General features: G+C 42.7%; 1 protein-coding gene across 2 annotated transcripts in view; it reads right to left on the minus strand.

Annotated features, from left to right (window-relative positions):
- GXYLT1 (glucoside xylosyltransferase 1) overlaps window positions 1–14057 on the minus strand; it is a 32532-nt gene extending 18475 nt beyond the window's left edge. Inside the window, exons 1-2 of one of the 2 annotated variants that reach the window (XM_035341707.1) lie at window positions 13867–14057; window positions 5706–5798 (exon numbers count right to left, since the gene is read on the minus strand). In XM_035341707.1, the coding sequence (XP_035197598.1) occupies window positions 5706–5798; window positions 13867–14021 (248 nt within the window). In that variant the 5' untranslated portion in view covers window positions 14022–14057. The remainder of the gene's footprint in view (window positions 1–5705; window positions 5799–13866) is intronic. The other variant, XM_035341714.1, reaches the window with a different exon arrangement.
- Window positions 14058–16263: the final 2206 nt, after the last annotated feature.

Here is a 16263-nt window from a genome sequence, read left to right on the forward strand (position 1 = left end):
TTTGGGTGTTTAGGGACAAATAAGAGTATTCTCAGACAAAAATTTCTGATTACATGTCAGTGTCAGTAAAAATAAAAGGAAAGGATTACCTGAGAGCACCACAAACACTTGAATAAATTTAGAAAATATGAAGAAAAACCAACCCACTTAAACATTATGAGAGCAAAACTACATACTTTGAAACACACACTGCTCAGCAGCAGCAAAAGCACGGGTACAAGGCATGCCCTGAAGTACCTCCGTGTTGAAGTGCAGACCTCCATTCTGTACTGATGAATTCTGCTGCAGCATTAGCAACCTAGGAGGAATGTAGCTGGTTATGCTCAATGAATCTGCTACAACAAGGTTTTCAAGAGCCCGTCTGTCAAGATGCTGCCTTTTATTTAAAGAGGTATAACATGACAGACTGTATATTAAATGAGCATTTCTAGGTCAATTAAAATTACAAAGTAATAGTTTGCTGGTAAGCTACAGAGGTATGTGTTGACTGGTAGTACTCTTCTCAAACCCTCAGTGCATCTCAGCTGAACTTCTTGGGAAAAAAGTGTATTTTTTTTTTTTTTAATCAATCTTATTTTTCTCCACCACTCTTTTTTTTTTTAGCACATACAAATATAGTGGCACTGGATTACAAAAAGCCATTAAGGAACCTTAATTAAGAACATGCCTAGGGATTATCAGGAAGCTCCCAGAACAACTTCGCTGGCCGTCAGGCTGTCTCCTGACTCCTTTAACATGGCTGGGGAAGCCAAAGAAGGAAAGGTTAGCATCCAGGTACTGAGAATACAGGTGCCATTTATAGGTATTCATGAATAGCTGAAGCAATAAATCATTTCAGTAGCTGTTGCCAAATTTTGGTATTCAAATTTTATTTTGGCTCATCAAGGAAAACAATTAAAAATTTGTCATTTTCTGAGAAAATTGCAGTCAACTTGCACAACTAGTTTTCATGTACAAGCACCACTGCATTACACGATGCTCATTTTAGACTATAAGGATTGTTTTGTAGGTTACAAGTGAACATTCTTGTAGAATATTCTCGTACAATGTGTAGAATGCAAAATAACAAAAGTTATTCTACCTCAAAACAAGTTTTGCCTATGTTTTTTTCCTGGGAGAGTGTTTCTTTGATCGTTTTCCCATATGCTCTGTAACACACACATCATTCCTGCAATGTTCGGCTCCCTAAACAAGGTGGCTTAATTAAATCTCAGTCCTTCCTCAGCATCACTAACCTAACTTTTCATTTGGTTGTTCAATCAGGGATTAGATTGCCAGGTTCAGCTGTGTTGACAGTTGCTTACTCTTACCAAAAAAAAAAAAAATCCTATTGCAAATGTGTTTTCTTTTTTGGTACAAAAAGCTAGCCACATTATCACTGCAAATATTTTCCCCATACAAATCTTCTGGTAATCAGCATGTAAAATACAAATCACATTGGATAGAACATGCAGGAGGAATTTTCATATAACCAACCTGTATTATTTCAAATCTGGCACCAGAGCATGTCTCAAAAGAACAAATAGTAGATATGTAAATACAATGTGGATGGCTTACTTATCACATCCTCTTTTCTTGTAATGCTTTGTGCTTGATCTAAATCAATTGAGCATTAAAGAGCATGACCCAGCAGCCTTTACTCACCAGAAAAAGAAAAGCAAATAGGCAGGGTGAGAAGGCAGCAAAGCCTGCACTGATCAAAATGCAACTGTGAAATCATTCCCACATTTACAGAAAGTATGATCAAGGAAACCACAGAAATTATCTGGATTTGAAAGTGATGAAAACTCTAGTTTTTACTGAGCTTAACTTTCTACCACGGCACTGAATTAAAAATAAGCTCTAATCAAAGCTTATTTTGTGTAAGTATGCTAATGATACCACTGCATATGATGTCTAAATGTCATCTACTCAATTACAAACTCAATTAGTAGATTAGGTATGAAGTTACAATTAGCCATTTAAAAATCTACTACAGAAGTTGAAAGTCCCATCCTCCAACGAGCTAGATATTTTCAGGACTTTCACACTTCATTTTAATTTATCCACATCACCAGGACCTCAATGCACTCAAGAAATGTGAAATGCCTTTTAATTAGGCAATGCAAGTTAAAACCCACTTAGAAGCAACATCCAAGAACTGAAAGCAGACAGACCAGATAACCAGAGTAATGACCTCTCAGATTTTCTTCTTACTCAGTCTACTGCACAGATGAGCAGCCATACCTGCCAGGTCACACTGGGCACCATGAGAGGTGCACCAAAAAGGGTATGAATCATCTAGGTCATGCAAAACCTGAGCCTCATTTCATCTTTATCGGCATTGTTTAAATTTGGAATAAAATCTAACCATTCTGTGTTTAAAAAACAAAAACTGATTTCATCCTTCTTCTATCAAAGTAAAAGCTAACAAGAAATATTCTTTATATACGATGTTGTCTGAATAGCATTATTAATCACAATGTTGATATAAAACATGGGTGCAGAATGGCTCAAAAATCCATCCCACATACAGCATGGGCAATAGATCGTGGACTAACTTAAAGGGACAAGATCCATACAAACTATTAGAATCATCAACTGCTCAGAGCTCACTGATTGCAAGTGAGGTTGAATTAGCTATAGCATGAGTCAGACTGAAGTGTCTAAGAACACATCTCCTACGAACTTCCAGATCTCTATGGGTCTTCAACACTTCTGTGTGCAAACTTGAATCTTACAAATCCACACAACATTTGTTGCCACTTCATGCATTAAACATATACAGTTACTCAGAAAAAAATGATGTATCAATCTGCATTTCAAAGATGTTTATGCCAAGTTCTCTCTCGTGGATAAATGCATCACCTGCAGTTCCAACGTCCAGAAGAAAAAAAGCTGACAACAGTTTCCAGTTATAAACATAGGAAAAAAAATGAAGATTTTCAAAAGAAAGATTTAAAAATCTAGACGATAAGGGACAACCTTCAATGTTTGAATAACTTGACTGATAAAGGGCGAAGAGATATTCCACCTCATTGAGATAAAATTTATGGATATATTATTAGCAAAGAAACTCTGGCTATAAGGTCTGCTCCTCTGGACAAACTCATTTGGGTCCGTTTATTGAAACAGCATGAATAGAACACCAGAAGCTCTATTCACAAACCGATTTATGATTTGGATAAATACTGTTCTCTTTCTATGGATTAAATCAGACCAAATAGAATACTCAAGATAAGTGTCGATGTGGTTCAATGACCAGACTATACCATTTCTATTAAAAACATACTAATTCGAATTCCCATTACTTTGTTGCCATGTCTACAGGCAGTGGAGTTAGCTGTCCTAAGATTTCAATAAGATACATAACTGTTAGGTTGTTCTCATATCCCAGTTTCTTCAAAATGATGCTTTATTTTGCACATCACTACAGGATAAATTATAATAGGTAAAAGTTATAAGGTAGAAGTTTCAGTCCTTTATTGCAAAAGATACCCAACTCAGTCACAGTGTTGCCTCTTTACAGAAAGAGTTTAAGATTTATCTTCTTGAAGAGTCTGTCTTGAAGTGGCTTTACACATATGATGTCAGGAAACAAGAATTCTAGATTTCATTTTCTGCGATTAATAAACTTACATGGAATTAAGTTCATTCCTCTTCCTCCAAAATCTACCCGCAAACTTGAGAATGACTCAATATTACGTGAGAAGCATAAAATAGTACACACAGCCTGAATTCTTCAGTGCACCTAGTACAATGCACCTATTTTCTTTGAGAGAAAAGCAAAATTACAACTCCTATCCGAAGCTGAAACCAAATGGCCACTCTCTTCTGTTATTCCAGCACATGCAAGGAAATGAGGCTGCTGCAACAGGCGGAATGCTGAAACATTGAAATTGCTTGCTGCCACCCAAAGAGGGAGCACTTTCTCCTCCTTTCTGCCATCTTCCCCACTCTTCTTGCACAAACACAAGTTCTGGCGCTCACTGCACCTCTCTGAAATTAACTGAACTCATTAAACATAACAAGAATTAAAGTCTGAGGGAGGGAGGTGGACCCCTCTGAAGTTAGGACGGGTCACTAAGGAAGTAAACAAGCACTAGAGCCAGCACAACATTCACAGAACCACAGAATGGCTGAGGCTGCCCCAGCCCCTGCCCAAGCAGGGACACCCAGAGCAGGCTGCTCAGGACCAAGTCCAGGTGGCTTTGGAAGATCTCCAAGGACGGAGACTCCTCAACCTCTCTAGGCAGCTGCAGCATTCTCGATAGAACAGAATGTGTTATAGTTTAATATATGTGCAAAGGAACTGCATGGTGTTTCTCCAATTCTGGTTCCAAGATCCCACTACTCACCTTGAGCCTGGCATGAAATCTGGAAGGGAAGTTTTCTGCTGGTTTAACGCGTTACATTTTATTGTTTTGTGAGAGTCTGGGGACATCAGTACAGGCAATGGGGGTCAAAAGACACTACCACCCTCTTCTCTTTAAGCACTGCACAACTGCTACACTGGCTCAGATGTCCATGAATGAACAAAGCTTACGATCTCATCCTGTCTCTCCAAAAAGCACAGACTAAGCCCCTAACACCCCCACCTCAACAGCACTGGCACACGGTTTACCCCCCACAAGCACTAAACTTCGCGATGCTAAACTCCCAAAAGCTAACCTTAAGGGAAAAGGGTGTGAATCGAGTCCATTCAGACAGCTAAATAAACCAAAGAGAAACTCAGATGAATCCCTCTGCCAAAGGAGGGGGACACACTGGCTACTAAGGGCAGGGATAAAGACTCAGCAGTCCCAGTTTAACTGGGTACTTCACTAACAGCCTAAAAATCAATCTAAGCCACACCTTCAAGTAACTTCTTGGCAACTGGTAAGTTTAAAAAGCACTGAAAGTACACAAGCAAAGAGGAATAGGGGACAGATCTAAAATCTTTCCAGGGACTATCATTTTCAATAACATTTTAAGTTTTGCGTAGCTAAAACTTCACAAAATGGATGATCATTTGAATTTTAGATATAAGAAAAAATAACTTTAAACCTTATTTATATACTGAGGAGAACTATACAGGTTAGAGAAGATACCTCAACAAGATTAAGGCTTCTTCTATTTCTTTACAAGATACTTTCATAATCTGACAGCCTAAAGCATGTGAACAACCACATCAAAGCATTTAAACTTCTTGTTAAAGATAAAACTTTAAGGACACAGTATATGCCTTAACGTATGGTATCTGAAAATGCATTCTGCAGTAGTCATTTCAGTGGTTTGGGTTGCAGTACCCTCCTCGTATTCTATGTAATACGGAATTTTAATAAAAACCCCAAGACTTAACTACTAAGCTTACCTGTCATGATTACAAGTCACACATAGGTATTACTGTGCTATAAGTTTTATTTATCAAAAATCATCAGTAACTTTTCAAACTATATTCAGATTGATTTTTTACCAATGTTAACAAAAATTTATTTAAGGAAGCAACATAACTGAAAAAAAATATTCTTTGTAGTAACACTTCTTGAATCTACAATGTCTCAAAACATAACAGAACAAAAAGAGAAAGCCCATCTAAAGGCAACCATAATATGAGCATGTGAAATATATGTGAAGCAATCAAAAGATTTTGCTTTGTCACCTTGTTAAATAGCCAAAAATGCTGTTATATTAGCTGCACCTGTCTGTAACCAAATAATAAAGTACTGTTTAATAATAGATCCTACCTAAAAGCAGCTTCCCAAAAGCAGTTCATTCCACAAACATCAGAGGGCAGCATCCAATAGGAATTCCAGAAAGATACAGACAAATTCTTACACCTAACAGGATAAGACAAAAATAACCTATATGAATGTTACTGAATTTATGGCAAAGTTAAATGGATTATTTTGTAGCTCTAACATAACTTGAATAGTTAATTACGTGGCAAAAGACTCACTATGTAATGGAGCATGGATAACACAAAGGAGGTGTCAAGCAGGAGGGGTTCTTTTAAGGAAAAGCAGTCCCAATCCTTTCACCTTTCCTCTCCAATAATTTTTAGAGTGAGAGAAACAAAGGGGCTGGAATTGGTTAAGGTTGTTCTACGTTCTCTGCTTAGTGCAAGCCCAAGGCAAAGCAAAGCTGCAAAGAACTCCCTCACCTTTGCGGTACCTAAGCAGAGGAGTAGAACCTTTCAATTTCAAACTTACCCTGTCCATTTAAACACAATCCCTATTCATCCATGATTATTCAAAAGCACACATGCAAAAACTCATTTAACTAATTGAAAACTGGACTTTCAGCACCAATGAATTCCATTACTTCATAACAAAAGGTTACTACAAAACAGAAATAATCACCACATCCAACAAATTTTCCTTCTCCATGCTAATAACAAGACTAATAATTTGCTCCCTTGTGCTACACTAACAACTAAAAATAAGATTTGCTGGACCATCACTAAATTTTATGAAACAGTAATATAGGAAACATTTTTAAAGAGCATTAGAAGCACATGATTCAAAGTTTCTGTCAAGGGAATCGACATCAAGATTTAAAATCTTAAATGAGCATGGGGAATACTGCAAAGCAAGAGGTATGCACTGTTCAGTGGCTTCCTATGCTTCATCTTTATGCCCTGGTGACATGATGCTAACGGTGCTTATCCTTGTTTGAGAAGTAGTATCTGTGAATCAAAAACGTGCAAGACAGAAAACCACACAAAAAATTATGATGGAAAGATTAAAGGACTACAGCTCAAAACTGTACTGGAAGTTTGTTTTGCAAGATTTAAATCAATCAGCACCATCTCAGCAGCATAACCTGACACCTGCAAAGGCCAATTCTTTGTGAAAAATCACATTTAATAATTACTGTAATATAAAAAAATGGCAAACTGTAGAATTTCTTTTCCTGACACTTGAAAACACCAACCTGATAAACACACAAAGTATTACACTATGCCTCATTAATTGTTGGTGGGGCTGAGCTCTTTGGTGGAGATCACAGGAAATCCTCATATCCTGTAGATGCATGTGTTTGCAAGAATTAGAGAAATCTAATACACAAATAAATATCTAGGTACAAAAAAGGGTAACGGATTTGGTAAGTGCGTATTTGCATTTCTCTGGGGAAAGTTAATGGTGTAAAACTGCAAGTTGTCTGTGTCAGATTCTCTCTTACCTTAATATTTGTTACTTTTCAAGTTTCAAAAAAAAAAAAAAAAGGAAATGAAAAAAAAAACTTCAAGGCACATTAAGACCTTTTGCTTATCTGAAGAACATTCTCCAGTACATTTTTGAACTGTCTCTCATTATTTTGAAGTCAAATTAATAGATTCTCAAAAAATTAAAAGACTCTCAAAAAAACAGTCTCCGGTTTGGAAGATTATCATGTTATTACAGGGGATTCTTCTTCCAGCTGTCAGGAGAGCAGTGTTTTTCTCAGCTGCCTTAAGCTACTGTCTTACCCAGACTACTATGGCAAGAGGCAAGCTTGAATTAATGCCAAAGTGCTTTCTCTGCCACATTAGGCCTTTTCAGTATCCCATTTAGCACGATGACAAGTTTGTCAGCCATGGATTTGATTCATAAGCTTCATCTGAAACAGAGGTGTTACCTAGATGCAGGTGTATGCACTTTGCCTAACGTTAGACTTTTTCCTGCAAACAGGCCCGTCTCTCAACTGACCGCACGCTACCACATTCCATACGGCTTTCATACAGGACCCATTAAGAGACGGAAACTGACGGGTGGCATTTTCTTATTGCTATTCACAATAAGTTAATTCAAAAAGACATTCGTGAAGGTTTTATTTTTTTACTGGAAAGCTAGAATAGTATTTGAGAAAAGCCTGGAAGACAAAGCTTCACAAGTGATTCACAAAGCCAAGGAGGTGCATTTTGTCTGATCATCAAACAGGTGACCTGAGAGAACACTGGTCGGGCAGGAACAGTCACCTTCAGCATTAGGATGTTTTGCTCCGCCTGATACAGGCTGTGTGGTTGAAGGCTAATCTCCATAAACACAGAGGAGAAAAGAAAGGCTGGGGGAAACGCAGCAACACAAGCAGCCCTGCCCCAGCTCCTCCCAGCCGTGCAGCAGGAGCCACTGGGCCTGGCTCTCCTCCTCACCCCATGGCTGAGGAGAAGACATGCCGGTAGGGGCAGGGAGCCTGCTGGGGGATTTGGGGGAACGACCTTTTAGGTATTACCTTACACCTAAAGGAATGACCTTTAGGTTTAGGGGAATGATCAAAGGCAGGGAAAGCAAAGGACTGAGGGGAACTGTGGAGAAGGGAGAAAGGGAAAACAGAGAGAAGAAGGCCCAGTGCAATGTATACAGGCTGCCAGGCGTGCACGTGTGCCAGATGGCAGCCTCCTGAACACACTCCATTTCTACACTCCTGGGTGAAGGGGTGCTCTGTGCTGTGTGTGTGCATGCACGGAGGCCAGCAGCTGAAAAGGCAGCCTCATTGCAGGGACCCATGAGCCTGTGGCACCAGAAAGCAGAGGCCTGCGTGCACCCAGTGAGCACAGTGCTGCACACATACACTAGCAAGCAGCAAGCCAGACTAGCCCACAAGTGGGATAAACAGCTTGGGAGTCAGGGTAACACAGAGGCCCTAAGTCTGGGCCAGACTGCAGAGATCAAAGCCTGAGACAGCTACTTAAACAATCAGGAGTTCAAGCCAGCCCCAAAAGTCTGAGGGGTAGCCACTGGAGGGACCAGAGGGTCCCAGTCAGCCAGCAGAGTGGCTTGGTGAGTTGTGGGCTGTCTGGCATTAAGGCCACAGGTCCAACTGGACCAGCTCTGCAAAAGAAACATTTGCATGAAGCAAGGGGTTGACCAGGCAATCTGGCTGCCAGACAGACTGAATGTCTAAGGGCGGTTAGTGGAAGGATTCACAGATCCGCACCAGTACCTGGGTATGCATATTTAAGGGAGTCTGAGTACCAGCAACCACAGCGGGGCTGCAAGCCTGCTGGTTTGCATGCCCAGGGCAGTGACAGGGGAGACCAGCCTGTCCAGCAGCTGGCTCCTGCCCCTCTGAGCGCCTAAGGCCAGTTACTGCAAGGATCCACGCTGCGTAGCTGTGTACATTTACATACTTTTCACTGAGAGGCTTCCACCCTGATTAGCCAGAGGAGGGAACAGGATCAGGCCACCTGTGCTGTCTGTGGTTGTGCAAGAGCTGTTTTCTCCGTGTTGATGTCTGTGGCCAGCCGTATGCGTATGCATGGAGCGTGGGCATGGGCGCCTGTCGGGAATTAATGCTCAGCTTTGCTGTGGGCTAGACACAGGGCCGTGGAGCTGCAGCAGCCTCACCGCCGGACTACTGGGCTGGACAACTAATACCAACCACTGCCAAAAATAATAAATAAAAAGAAATACTAAGCTTTAAGAACATTGGTAGCACAGACAAGCATTCTCAAGATTCTGTTTGTCAATTCAAGGTATCTCTCTCCTAGACAGCTATCCATTTAATTCCTCTATCAGGTAATTTAACTTCAACACAAAGGGACAGTAAAAAAAAATGTTTTATAGACATAGCAAAAGTATACATATTTTGATGAAAAGAAGAATTTGGACCAATTTTAAATGGATGTGCAAAATACATAGCAATGCATGACTCACACGGACTGAGGCCCTCTGCTCAAGCAAGGCAAGTTCTCACCATAAGGATCTCCCAGCAACCAGTGGTAAAAAAAATCCTTTTGTTAAGCCTGCTGGTGGGCTTCCTATTAATGGAGATCATAGCTTTCAAGCATACTTCTCAGTCCAGATGGCATCTCTTACACCACTGTAACTTCCTAACGATTTAGCAGCATGTCCAAATAGCCAGGGTTGCAGCCAACTAACTTGAGTCATGGCTGCTGCATCCCTGCCAGTGCTGCACTAACAGCCTAACACCAAACTGCAAGCATCGAGTAACCGAGAAAGACTGGCGCAGCAAAACAGGAAGGCTGCAGTTTTATTTCCTTCCTGCTCATACATGCGGGAGTAAAATGTTAGGAAAAAAAAAGTCATTCAGTTCCACTCCCAAACACACTGAGAAGCCCTGATTCTTCTGAATAGCTTTTCCTAAACAATATTCCAAATTTGTTTCAATTTATTTTAATCTGAAAACTAATAGCTTTATAAGACAGGAGGCAGCAGATCCCAAATTTGATGTTAAAACACCTAACACAGAACAAACTTTTTTACTAGAAAAGTCTTGATATTGTTTCATTAACTAATAACAGGTCTATTTAAAACAGCATTTGTTAGTCAACTTAGCTACTTGACATACTCAGATGATTTTTTTAATGAAGTTTAAACTTCAAATTATTCCATGTTTTTTATTCCATGTTTCATCCTTATAAAATTTTTACTCACATTTTGAAGTGTTTAGACAGTTCCTAGACCAATTCATTAACGTACTGAGAAACATAGCTGAGAAACACTCTGGAGAAACTGCTGGTTACGTTCTGACACAGAGGAAAACAGCTGCCTACAGCGCAAGGGAAGAAAGATCTGTTACAGCCATCCCACTCCGCTGCCTAAGCTGCTCAGTTATACGCTTCTTGCACTTTTCCAGGCACTATAATCCACTTAACTCTCCCTTTGCCAGACAGGAGTTACATGTCACAAAACAGTGTGCCTGGCTGCATGAAAATGCTAAACTAGAGTATAACCAAAAAAATGTGTAATTTTAATAGGGTCAAATTTGTTGACCTCACTGAATTCGTGGAGCTGACTACAGACTGATCCCTGCTCTGTTGCACAAACTTGCCATTAGATTAGCACTCCTTTTGGATCCAAATAGAAAGGTGAAGATGATCTGCTTAATTGAAGTGGCAATATTGATAAAATTAAGTGACGACCCACTTCTAAGCACAGTTACAGCCTGAAAATTAGTTGATCTGAAAGTATGTGGAGGAGTACTGCCTTGAAAGGATACTCCACAGACAGCAGATTACAATACTATTAAATGATGCACATGTAAAAAATAAGGTGGATAAATGCACATTTGCTACATTTTTTCCGCAACCACCTTCCTCATCCATAAATCATACTAGCAAAGAAAAAAACAGCTGACTATGCATAGAGAATTTTGACTGACTTTGTGTCTTCTGGAGGCAGACACTTAAGCATTCTCTATTTTCAAGTTCAGATCTGTTGTTCATTTAGCTGTTATATATGACTACTTACTATTCATTACTGCTTTTCTCACTGGAATAATCATAAGGACAATCTCAGGATTTAACTAAAATTCTTGAAATGCTCTACAGCTATTTATACCAAGTTTCAAGACACAAGCTTTTAGTTTCTAGTCATCTTGTTCCTCAGGCTACTATAGCCTTTGAAACAAACAACTCATTACCAAAGTGATTACCCAACAAGCTCCTCTGAATTGTTATGGTTATTGGAGGATCTTGCCTCAACCTGTAATTCTAGTTTCAACATGGTACTTCCCTTTTAATTAAAGATTTTCTACTTAAAAGCGTCATCTTGCAAAATCCTTCCAGGTGTGGTATTCTGAAGCTTTATTCAAAGCTTGCAGTTTTCAGTTCACATGCTTCTGAAAAATACCAGAAATCCTGACTTCTCTTCCCCATCACACAATACGGCCAAGCTCCGTCTGCTCTTATGTCGTATACTAAATGAGCTTATTTGGGAAAAGTTTCCTTTTCAGCTGAGAGAAGAAAAAAGCACTGCTGAGTGCATACGTGCCTTCAACGGCACCTGAATTTGCTTTGCTAAACTTTATTTTAAAGCTAACAGTGAAAAGAGCTGAAGGAGCCCACTGCTGAGAGCTACTATTAACACATATGAAACACTGAACTTTCGCAAGGATGAAAAGGTTATGTGAACAGAATTTACTCTACAGGGTTACCAATCCTTTGCTACAGTACACAAGAAGCAGGCATAAACCAGCTTTGTAGCTATCGGGCTCCAGCTCCACTGAAGAAAGAGCTGAAGTATGAAATGTGAAGTACACCCATTCATTCATCAAGATGTGTATATCAATCACATGCCTGAGAATAACCAAAATAAGAATCTTAAGGTATATTTGGTGTGGCATTTCTTAACTGCCACATGATACATTTTTTCCTATGAATAGTCCCTTAAATGCTTTCCTTAAAAGCCTTTAATGGACTAAGTTCTAAGGGACCCAGCTTTTTTGCACCCAGGTTTTGCAAATGCTGTTAGTACAAGCAGCATGGAAACTTCAACAATTTATGGTGGGAAGATGCTCACCCTGAGCCTTTACTTTGACAGCAGTTTATAGGTAAAGAACTCCCACAGAGATGTCAAGCAGACACTGACTGCAAAAAGGTACATCTTCACAAAACTATATGCGTATGAATCATTTATGGCACTTAAGACTTTTGGAAGATAACTTTCTCAGTCTGTAAGGCTTTTCCACATTGCAACACAGTGCAGATTTATATCTCATTCCACTGCAATGCAGCAAGCAAGAAGCTGCTTGAACCTTGCTGGTTCAAGCTGGTATTCAAGTTAAAGTAACTTGTATTATTGTCAAGTTAAAGTAACTGATATTCAAGTTAAAGTAACTTAAGTGTTACACATTAGTACAAATATTAAAGGAAAATTAGTAAATGTAACTTTTTTTTAATAGATTTGGTTCTTTTGCTAAGGACCATGATGCACCTGAAAGTAACGTCAATTGCAAAATTATTTAGATTAGCATCTTTTGCCCACCAAAAGCTTCCTTCATGTAGATTAAATATTTTCTTTATCAAAACAAACGTCATACATAGGATTTTTGTCTTATTTCTGTTTAAAACTGATTTGTTATTCCAATGAAATGCTACAAAAAACTTTTTTTCTAGTTACCATGTTCTTTAGCACTTGTGCATTTTGACTTCTCACAGATTGTAGTCCTGAACTAGAAGCGAGGAACAAACATCCCCACGCTTTTCCAAGTCAATCTGCATTCATCTGTTCTAAAGCGAAGGCATGGAGAAAAAAAAAAAAAAAGCCAACATCCTCTCAAGTAGTTACACCAGTCAACAGTTGGGTTTCACATTTCAGCCAACTCCACCCCTAGCAACTCAGAATGCTGTTTCAGGATATTTTAAGACGATTAAGTCAGAGTTTGTCATCCTGCCATCCTCCATAACTCCTTGGCACCAGCGCTGTCACTTTCATAATTGCACAGTGAGCCAGTTCAGAGAGCTGAGCTGCCCCAAAACCAGGTGGTTTCAGGCAGGCCAGCACGCCAGGGGAGCTCACCTGTGCGATCCCAGGAGCACAACTGGTGTCGGAGATGGAAGGGAGGGCAGTCACCAAACTTGTGTGGTCTGGAAACGCCGGAGATTTACACTGCTGGACTTGGGCTGGCCCACGAAGGCCCGGCCCTAATCTCTCTGCAGCTTTAGCAGCAGATCCCATCGCAGAGTTTTCGCTGGCACCACCGCTCCGGCAGCCCCGGGTGCACAGGACCACGAAACCAACCTGAAAACTAGCTCAGGCTCACTCCCCACTTGAGCACATGCAATTTCTGCTGACGGGAGGCCGGCAGCAGCAGCGCAGGGCCGGAGCAGCCCAGACTTACACCCCTCCAACCGTGCGCGCTTAATAAGTTCCCTCATTAATTATCTCATCATAAACATTACCGATTAAAGTTGAAGGTGAGAGCTCAAAGTCACCAACCCCAGCCTCGGAGCTTAGTAACCCCCCCGAGCATTTTGGCTGGGGGGGGAACCAAAGCCAAGCGCCCTCCCCCCGCCAGGCCTCGCCCCCGGGGCCCCTTCCCTTTGTCTGCCCGCTGCGGGGCTCGGCCCCTCCAGCCCCGGTAACCGGCCCGGGAGGCGCCGAGCAGCCAGGGGCGCCTGCGGCACGGAGCCCCGCTGGGACGCGGGGGGAGCCGCCCCCAGCCCCCATCCCCGTGCAGTACCTGCCGGCCCCGCTGCTCCTCCCCGCCGGTCCCGGGTCCCGCCGCCGGCCGCCCGGCTCCTGCTCGAGGGAGAGGGCCAGCTGGCTGAAGCCGTAGAGCAGCGAGCAGACGCCGCAGCCCAGGCACAGCAGCGCCACCCGCCCCAGCCGCCGCATCCTCCTCCTCCTCCCGCCGCCACGGCCCCGGCAGCGGCGCCCGGCGGCAGCCGGGGCCCTCCCGGCAGCGCGAGGCCCAACGGGCGCGGCGGCGCCAGCCCCGGCGTGCGAGGGGCGGGCCGGGGGGAGGAGCGGGGCCTGGCGGCCTGCCTCCTGGCCGGCCTCCTGCCCGGCCTCCTCTCCTCTCCAGCCTTCCTCCCTCTCTCCCTGCCTGCCCAGGCCTCCGGGAAACGTGTCCCTGATGAGAGGCCGAAACAAGAAATGGCCCAGGCAGGTGCCTGGCTTGTCGAGCTGCAAGCACATTCACATCTAACCTGCATTAGAGTCATAGAATCGTTAGGGTTGGAAAATCCCTCCAAGATCATCTGGTCCAATCATCCCCCTACCACCAATGTCACCCAGTGAACCATGTCCCTAAGCACCACATCCAGAACACCCCCAGGGACGGTGACACCACCACTTGCCTAAGAGCAAAAGAGGCTAAGGGGCAGTGAAGGCGATGCTTTTCCCCACAGCCATCAGTCTGTCAGGGTTTCTGCAGTGTTACCCTCGACTTGCACACAGCCGCCTTTTGCAATGATGCTGCCTCATGGATGCTGCCACGACACTGCCTCGTGCTCGCCGGGCAGCTCAGTTACAAACCAGTCACAGAATATCCGAATGGGAAGGGACCCTCAAAGATCACCGAGTCCAACTCCAATACGCCCTTTCTCCTCCTGAAGATGCAATCTGAGCATGCAGTGAATTTCAAGAAAAAAATGGCAATCTGATTTACACCAAAGCTTAAAAAATCGGTTATACTGCAGATCACAGATTGTGGGGCCTGAGGGTATATGTTGTAGTAAGTGTCTGTGAAACCTCAGCTATAGCTTACTGCCATTTTTTTTTCCTTTTTTTTTTTTTTTTTTTTTTTTGGCTGTGTTTAAAAGGTGGGAAAGCAGAATGCCAAATGGCAATGCTAGTAGCTGGAAGAGGTGCAATCCCAAAATGTGCTGCCTATCCTCACCCCCACGAACAAAGAAGTGAGGAAAAAAGGTGTCCCTCAAGAAATATTGGATACTCAGCTACGTTTGGAGTATAGATATTGGCATGAACACTAAGAAATACAAGTAGAGAAATAGAAACTGAGAAAAGAAGTACAATCTAAGAAAAGAAAGAAACCAAAGAAGATGAGGAGCAATGATGAGAATTGCACTATCCCAGACTGGCTGAGGCTGGCAGGCCCTCAGGACCTCACCTGCCCCAGCCCCTGCCCAAGCAGGGACAGCCAGAGCAGGCTGCCCAGGACCACGTCCAGGTGGCTTGGGAAGATCCTCAAGGAGGAGACCCCACAGCCTCTCTGGGCAGCTTGTGCCATGCTCAGGCACCTGCCCAGCACAGAAGTGCTGCCTGGTACCCAGTTTATGTCCATTGCCTCTTGTCCTGCCACTGGGCACCACTGAAAGAAGCCTGGCTCCATGTTCTTTGCAACGGCCCTTTAGGTATTTATGGACGTTGATGAGATCCCCCAGGGGCCTCGTCTCCTCCCGGCAGAACAGCCCCAGCTCTCCCAGCCTCTCCTCACAGAAGAGGTGCTCCACTCCCTCAAAGATCTTCCTGGCCCCACATTGGACTCTCCCTGCTATGTCCATGTCTCTTGTGCTGCAGGGGCAGAACTGGACCCAGCTCTCCGGGTGCAGCCTTACCAGTGCTGAGCAGAGGGAAAGGATCCTCCCTCTTGGCCTGCTGGTGACACTTTGCCTAACACAGCCACGAATACCATCGGCCTTCTTAGCAACAAGGGCACGAGGGCAAAATTCATGGCCAAAGATGGCAGGGTGATGGAGGGACCTCACGAGGGATGGACTCACTGGGAGAGTCATTGATGAAATAAGGAAAAAAAAATGAAAAAAAAAAAAAGACTCTAAAAAGAATTTGCTTAATGAATTAAGGGAAATTTATGTTACTGAGGCCATGTGCTACCAGGCATGACAGAAAAAAACAGCTCTGAGAGTGCCACTTAGTGTTGCAGCTGGGCTTTCTTCTCCTGCTTTCTGTTCCTCCATGCTTTGATCCCCCTTATCAGTGGATGAACTCTGCCACTCTGCCAGCTTTCCTGTGTTGATGTTCACAATCAAAACCTGGCGTCTTGTTCTCCTTGCATATCTGCACGCTGACCTGTGTCACTCACTGTCCCTTTTTACAACCCCAAACATATACTACCAAGTCCCTGTGTCAGGTAATAAATAACTCTTTTCATAGA

Source organism: Oxyura jamaicensis, chromosome 1 (genome assembly GCF_011077185.1).
Source record: "Oxyura jamaicensis isolate SHBP4307 breed ruddy duck chromosome 1, BPBGC_Ojam_1.0, whole genome shotgun sequence".
NCBI classification, from domain to species: domain Eukaryota; kingdom Metazoa; phylum Chordata; class Aves; order Anseriformes; family Anatidae; genus Oxyura; species Oxyura jamaicensis.